Source organism: Bos indicus x Bos taurus, chromosome 12 (assembly GCF_003369695.1).
Source record: "Bos indicus x Bos taurus breed Angus x Brahman F1 hybrid chromosome 12, Bos_hybrid_MaternalHap_v2.0, whole genome shotgun sequence".
In the NCBI taxonomy this organism is placed as follows: domain Eukaryota; kingdom Metazoa; phylum Chordata; class Mammalia; order Artiodactyla; family Bovidae; genus Bos; species Bos indicus x Bos taurus.
Window position 1 is genome coordinate 84,850,893 of NC_040087.1, and position 7,026 is coordinate 84,857,918.

Here is a 7,026-nt window from a genome sequence, read left to right on the forward strand (position 1 = left end):
GCAGAGCGGGCTAGGGGAGTGCGAGGGGCTGGCAGCGGGAGAGAGGTTGCCTGCGGGGCTGGCGGCGGGGCTGCTTCTGCGGGCTCGGCTCCGGCCGTCTGGGGCGGGGCTTCCTGCCGCCCTGCGGCCCCCCCGCCCCAGTGGGAGTGCGGTGCCGCCCGACGCCGCTGTGCCTGCAAGTGCGAAACTCCTAGTAAAGTTTGCGCCCCGCCCGCCGCCCTCTGCCCGCGAGACCCCCGCCCGGGCCGGAGTGACAGACAGAGCCCCACCCCCCGGGCGGCGGGGCTGGCGAGGGGCGTGCGTGCGGCGGGGGCGGGGCCCCCGGGGGAGGGGGCGGTGGCGCCGGGGCGCATGCGCGGTGCCGGGGGGCCGAATGTTTCCCAAGTGTTTGAAACTGGTATTTGGGTTTTCCACGTTGGACAAGTGCGGCGCGGCGGGCGGCGCGCGCCCCTTCCCGCGCTCGCTCGGCCCCGGCCCCGGCCCCGGCGCCGGGGTGCGCGCCCGCACGCCCGCCCGTGCCCGCCCCGCGCCCGAGGCCGCCGAGCGCCGGCCCGGCCCGCCAGGAGCCGGTCCCCGGGCCCAGGCGGCGCGGCTCGCAGATGTAGCGGCGCGGGGCCGGCTGGAGTCGGGGGGGGGGCGCGCCGGCGGGCGGGAGCCGTGCATTTTGCAGCGCCGGGCTCCGAGGGGGCGGGGGCCGGAGGAAGCGGAAAGCCGCGCGGAGTCGCCGGGGACCGCGGTGAACCATGTTGAGCCCTGCCAACGGGGAGCAGATCCACCTGGTGAACTACGTGGAGGACTACCTGGACTCCATCGAGTCTCTGCCTTTTGATCTGCAGAGAAACGTCTCTCTGATGCGGGAGATCGACGCGAAATACCAAGGTACGGCGGGATGGATGGGCGGGGGCGGCTGCTCCATCCCCGCCGGTGGCGGCGCGCCGCGGGGCCGGGCCGTCCTGCTTCCCCTCTTGGAGAGCCGCGAGCCCGCGGCGGGGCCCTTGCCGGGCAGAAACAAAAGGTCTGGGGCGTCTTTGATTTGCCAAGGTCCTTGTGCGCGAAGCCCGGGCACGGAGGAGGAAGGAGGAACGAGAGAGGTCTTGATGCCAGGCTGCGCGAGCAAAGCGCTCTTTGTAGTGAAGTGACGAGGCGGGGTGCTGCGGGGGAGGGGGCGCAGGGGGCGCAGGCCACGGCGCCTGGGGAGGGCTGTGCCGCGGTCGTCAGGCTGAGGGGCGCGGGGACGGGGCTGCGCGCAGGGCTGACGGGAGGGCGCAGAGGGCAAGGGGTCCCCGGAACCACCTCCACCCAGTCCCGAATCTGAGTGTTACGTAAAGTCCGGGGTCCTTACTCCGCGTGGTGCGGCCCCAGTCGCCCCCACCCAGCCCCCGGCCCTCGCACGGCGCCGGACACCGAGTGAGGGGCGCCGCGGCCGGGTGTAGCCTGCGGAGGGCCAGGGCTTTATTCCGTGTGTGCCGTGGGAAGGGAGGGGAGGGAGGATGGGGCGAGGAAGTCGCCCATCCGTGCTGCGCTCGGGGGGCGCAGGCAGGTACCTTCGGTTTGGAGAGGGACCTGGCAGGGGAGGGGATCTGTGCATCGTCCTCTGCAGCCCCCGCCGCCCAGACTGCCCGAGAGACGCAGGGGTCGGGTCCGCGGGGAATTGTCGGCCGCTGGGGAAACTTTGCTGCCCGGTCAGGCACGGCGCTGGGGGCTGTGTCTGTGCCGTGGACAGTCCCTCGGAGTTTACTAATGTTTACAGGGCTGCGCAGCAGGGAAACGGAAGAGCGGGGGGAGGTGGACAGCCAGGAAGAGCCCCACAACGAACCGAGAGCCCGTACGGCAAGGCGCCCCTGCGCGCTCTGCCTAAGGCTCGCCTTCGCGGCGACTTATATAGGCGCCCGATTAGCATATTGCGATCGTTCCGCCTCGGCCTCCTGTGATTGGACTCGGTATCTCCCATGGAATGTCCTTATCAGTCCGTCGCTGAGCCATTGGTTCCTGGGCCGGATGGGGGCGGGCCTTGCACTGTGAGTGGCATGGCTCTGTTTCCGCCGCCTTCTTTTTCCCTTGCGTAGAGGGGCGGGCAGGAGGGAGGAGGTCGAGTCGATTCGAATGTCTTCGGGTCGCCCGGCCTCCGGCCTCACATTGGCCATTGCTACGGCTGGGGCGGGCTGTGTCCTCCCTTCCTGCGTCGTGATTGGTGACCCGCTTGGCCCCCGCCCTCCGGCCCGGCGATCCTTATAGGCAGTGGCTCCAGGGGCGGGGCGCGCCGCCCGCTGGCCGCCTCTCCACTGGTGGGGGTCCGGCTCGGCCCCGCCCCCACCCCGCCCCCCCAAGGACGGGAGCGGGTCATTTCCTCCGCGGAGCAATGGCGGCACCCGGGGGACAGCGGGAGACCGGCGTCCGTGCCGCCGGGCCGGCGAGGGTGCAGTCGGGCCTCCCGCCGGGCCCTTGGGGCCCGCGGGAGCGGCGGCGCCGTGAGTGACCCCGGCCTGGTGGGTGGGTCGGTGCCCCGGGCGCGGAACGCGGGTGGTGTGCGCTGCGCTCGGAGACGGAGATTGAAGACTCTGCCTGTTTACCGTCTCAGAGCCGGGGTGACAGCCGCTTTGCGCGTGTCCGGCTCCACGGGAGAAGACCAGCCCCACCGACACCCCGGCGGGGCCCCGAGGGAGCCTCGTCACCCGGCATATAGTGGTCATAACTCATTCGGTTGGGATTTACTGTAAACGCCGAGATTTGCAGCGCAGTCTAGTCTAGAAATTAAGGCTCCATTCTTAACTTCTCAGTTGCAAGTCAAGCTTTGATTAACAGTATTCGCTTATTTTCAATGGGACATTAATTCATGAGGATGGGTTGTAATTCGTTTGCCAGTGATATTTGAGGTTATTTTCAATTTGAAATATTTTCCAGTTATTTTTAAAATGTTATTTTTTTTTTTAATGCTGATGCACCCCCAAGGAAGAGGGCTTCCTAATAGAACTTTGGTGCCATCCCTATGTAGAATTAAAATACACTTCTAATCATCGGACAGATGAGATTAAACTTTGCTGCAGTCTCCATTAATCTTTTAAGATTACTTTCACAGGGTGCTGGTGTGTGGAGCCTTTTTAGAAAAAAGGGTTAGCAGCAGTTGGAGCTGATGGAGCTAAAGAGACCAGGATGCCTCCCTAGTTAGCACCAGGGTTCTTGTTTACAGATATTTGAACTTCAGTGGTTTTGTTGATGAGAGTGCTTTGCTTGGGGCACTGAAGAAACGTATGCTGTTGTGTAGGTAACAGAATTATTTCTTGGTGATTTTCTGATGGGATGTTTGTTTCTTTCCCACAGTAAGGCTTTATAGGGCTGTGAGCTTGGTTGTGATGTGAAAAAAGCTGTATGCTATTAACTTTCAAGTTAGTGATATGATGGAATTGGTGTCTTTCCAATGAAATGCTAACATTGTCTTCAGAAATTTGGGTTACTGATTAAACCAAGTGATACAGTTTTGTAGTGTAATCACTTAAAAATAAATGGCAGAAACTCATATTTTAACACCTATGAGATAGAACTTGGATAAGTTGAACAGAGCTGCTTATGTTCAGGATTACTTACTCCAAGAGCCCCTGAGACTCTGGCATTCCTCCTTTCTAGGAGAAGGCAGTCTGAAGAATATAGCCTGGAAAATAACCTGTGCTTAAGTCGTGTGGGCCTAAGTTCATATGTTTATACCCTGGTGTTAGGTGTGTGCCTTATAACTAATTGGAGATAACATCTGGAAGTGGTCATGTCACGTTTTATACACCCTCTACCCACATCCTCCCCAACTTCCTAGCTGGAGAGTTGAATTGCCTTATCTTAAGAGACTGCAAAGGGTTTTCAGGAGTAAAATCTGATACTGTTTAATGATTACTGTTTAGGGAAAATAAGTCTGGGAATTTCTGTGTATTTAAGTAGAGTTTTGGCAAGAATATTTACTTTCCTTGTTTCAGTCAGATTTATCTAACAGTTTTTATTTCCTGAGAAATTGCCTAGTTCCACTCGCCAAATTACATTTTAAAAGCAGGTATACTGTTTTCTAACCTGTCCAAATAGGTTAACATTTAGTAGGAGGGAGTTTTGTTTGTTTTAAAATCTGTTGTCTTTTATAGATACAAATGTTATTGCTCTAAGCAGTAAAGGGAAAAGTGAAATCTGTTACCTTTGTGTCCAAGCAGGGCTGCCCTTGTCTGGCTCCTCCTTACAGACCATTCTTGTTTTCAGTAACAGGGTGATAACAGAGATACTCCAGTGCATGCTGTGATGCAATGATGTGGCAAGTAAACTGAGGCTGTGGGCCGCTGAGTAGTATTTATATAATCTCTCTAATAGTAGCTTCTAGATGTTGGTGCGCTAAAATAAAGAGAATAACAGCCTTTAAAATGTTCCCAAAATGCTTGGATAAAAACAATGGAAATATCGGACATAATCTTTAATTTTACAGAAAATAAAAGCTTGGGCCTCAATACCTCGCCTAAACTTGAACTCTCCCCCATGGCCGCTTGTCCAGGGAGTTTTGGTTACCCGTGCTCTGAGTGCACACAGAGTCCCTTGGGAAGCTTTGGGGTGCACTTTGATAAATGGGAACCGTGTTAACGGTAGTATTTAGTCCCAGAGACTTTTTTTCTTTTTGTAACAGGGGTAAGAAGCCTGTTAGAAAGGCCTAGGTGTTACAGATTTTTCGTACTAGGAAGCCTTGCGTTGATCGTTGTGGTCCCTGACCGCCACGGTCTTATGGGTTGGAGACTGTGTTTGGCGGGGTCTCACGCTTGTTTTCCCCTTGGCAGAGATCCTGAAGGAGCTGGACGAGTACTACGAGAGGTTCAAGCGGGAGGCGGACGGCGCCCAGAAGCGGAGAGCCCTGCACTGCATCCAGCGCGCGCTGATCCGCAGCCAGGAGCTGGGCGACGAGAAGATCCAGCTTGTGAGTCAGATGGTAGAGCTGGTGGAGAACCGGGCCCGGCAGGTGGACAGCCACGTGGAGCTGCTGGAGGCCCACCAGGAGGCCGCTGACGCCACGGGCCACAGCAAAGCCGGCCAGGACAAGTCCAAAAGCGAGGCGATCGCCCAGGCGGAGAAGCCCAACAACAAGAGGTCCCGGCGGCAGCGCAACAACGAGAACCGGGAGAACGCCGCCAATAATCACGACCACGATGACGTCACCTCGGGCACGCCCAAGGAGAAGAAGGCCAAGGCCTCCAAGAAGAAGAAGCGCTCCAAGGCCAAAGCGGAGAGGGAGGCGTCCCCCGCCGACCTGCCCATCGACCCGAACGAGCCCACGTACTGTCTGTGCAACCAGGTCTCCTACGGGGAGATGATTGGCTGCGACAACGACGAGTGCCCCATCGAGTGGTTCCACTTCTCCTGCGTGGGGCTGAGCCACAAGCCCAAGGGCAAGTGGTACTGCCCCAAGTGCCGGGGCGAGAGCGAGAAGACCATGGACAAGGCCCTGGAGAAGTCCAAACGGGAGCGGGCCTACAACAGGTAGTGGTGGGCCTGCCGGACCCAGGCGGCCGCAAGCCGCGTATTTATTGCGTCGCCACCGGGCGGGCGGGCGCAGGGACGCACCTGTGGACGGAGGAGGAGCTGCCCTCGCTCGGGCGCCGGGCGTCTCTGCTGTCCCGGTGGTGCACCCACCACCCACGGTGGTGCACGTGCTGTCCCACGTGTAAGAGGAAAGTGGTCTGTGGATCAGCGTTTGAGAAACTGCAAATATAGGTTTGAATGAAACACCCAAGTCAGTCTCTGATTTTTTTGTTGTTGGGGGTTGGGGCGTCTTGGCAGCAACCTCACGCATTAGATGTGGGAAGAAAAGAGTCCATCTCGCCACTGTTCTATTTGAATAAAAATGTGACTACTTCATGAACACATTGTTTTAAAAAAATTAGCCAAGTTGCTAAAAACACGGCCTGTGGCCAGTTTGTTTCTCACTGTAATAGTGTGTATCCATGGAACAATTCAATAGACAAGTTTTAACGCTTGAAAATTGTTTTTTGAAAACACCAAATGGTTAATTTTACCAGACAAACATTTTATATCCTGGCCCATCCCCCAAATGGCCATTTTTAAATGACTGCGTACGTTTGTTCCTGAACCAAACCGGAGAGGTCCAGCTTCAGAGCACGCTTTTGCTATGGCAGATCCCAGGGTAGCTGTCTCTAACTTACAGAAGTGGTACCGATGAGGTTTGCAGGGGGACCTGGCACTTCCTGTGTTGTAATCAGAAGTGCAGCCAGATGCCAGCACATGCAGGAGCCCGCTGCAGACGTGGCGTCAGGAGGCACATGCAACGTGGCCAGTTGTTCACCTGCCAGTATATTTAATCTTGACATAAGTACGTGTTACATTTTTGTCTTAAAAACGTGTACACCAGCAGTATAGACAAAGCCTTAAGAAAATTTTGTATTATTGTTCTCACTTAATCAAGTAGAAGTTACCCTAATTGCCAGGAAAATAATAAGTGTTAAAATAGGAGTGTATGTTTAGACCAGGAGTTGGGAAATGACTGCCCACAGACCAAATGCCGCCCACCACCTGCTCTTGTATGGTGTGTGAGCCAAGGATGATCTTCAGATTGTTAAATGGGTTAAAAAAGTCAACATAAGGAAACTATTTCATGACATATGAAAATTATATGACATTCACGTGTTAGTATCCAGAAATAAAGTTTATGGGCACAGCCAGGCTCATTTGCTAACACGTGTGTGGCCGCGTTTGTCCAGCGTCAGAGTCGAGCGGTTCAGGACCCACACAGCTGAATTCATTTCTTTTCTGGCCCCGTCGAAGCTGACGTTGGATATAGACTGACAGCCAGCGCGATCATCAGCATCCTTCACTGCCCACATACTGCGTGGTCAGTGGGACTTTGAGCTCTGAGTGATAACGTGGTTGCCTTTAACCCCGCGTGGCCGAGGGTCGTTTCTCTCCAGGGTCTGCTGGCTCTGAAGGCGCCACAGGGGAGATTGGGCCCCTGGGGCATCTGGGGACGCCTGTAGCAGATGTTCACTACACATGAAACCA

The 7,026-nt window shown here is 56.4% G+C and overlaps 1 protein-coding gene across 2 annotated transcripts; it reads left to right on the top strand.

The window, feature by feature from the left end:
- The first annotated feature begins 651 nt into the window (after positions 1 to 651).
- Positions 652 to 6,690, top strand: ING1 (inhibitor of growth family member 1). Of its 2 annotated transcripts, none has more exons than XM_027557974.1 (2): positions 652 to 879; positions 4,794 to 6,690. In XM_027557974.1, the coding sequence occupies exons 1-2, from the start codon at positions 744 to 746 to the stop codon at positions 5,492 to 5,494; spliced, it is 837 nt and encodes a 278-aa protein (XP_027413775.1). In that variant the 5' UTR covers positions 652 to 743; the 3' UTR covers positions 5,495 to 6,690. The 2 variants fall into 2 exon arrangements, with proteins under 2 accessions (XP_027413775.1, XP_027413776.1); XM_027557975.1 differs by lacking the exon at positions 652 to 879 and adding an exon at positions 2,345 to 2,468.
- The last annotated feature ends 336 nt before the right edge of the window (positions 6,691 to 7,026 follow it).

Excerpts from the sequence above, each read along its gene's own strand:
- ING1 (XM_027557974.1), top strand. The coding sequence starts at position 744 with ATGTTGAGCCCTGCCAACGGGGAGCAGATCCACCTGGTGAACTACGTG. Across the intron at positions 880-4,793 it reads GATCGACGCGAAATACCAAG|AGATCCTGAAGGAGCTGGAC; the intron begins GTACGGCGGGAT and ends TCCCCTTGGCAG.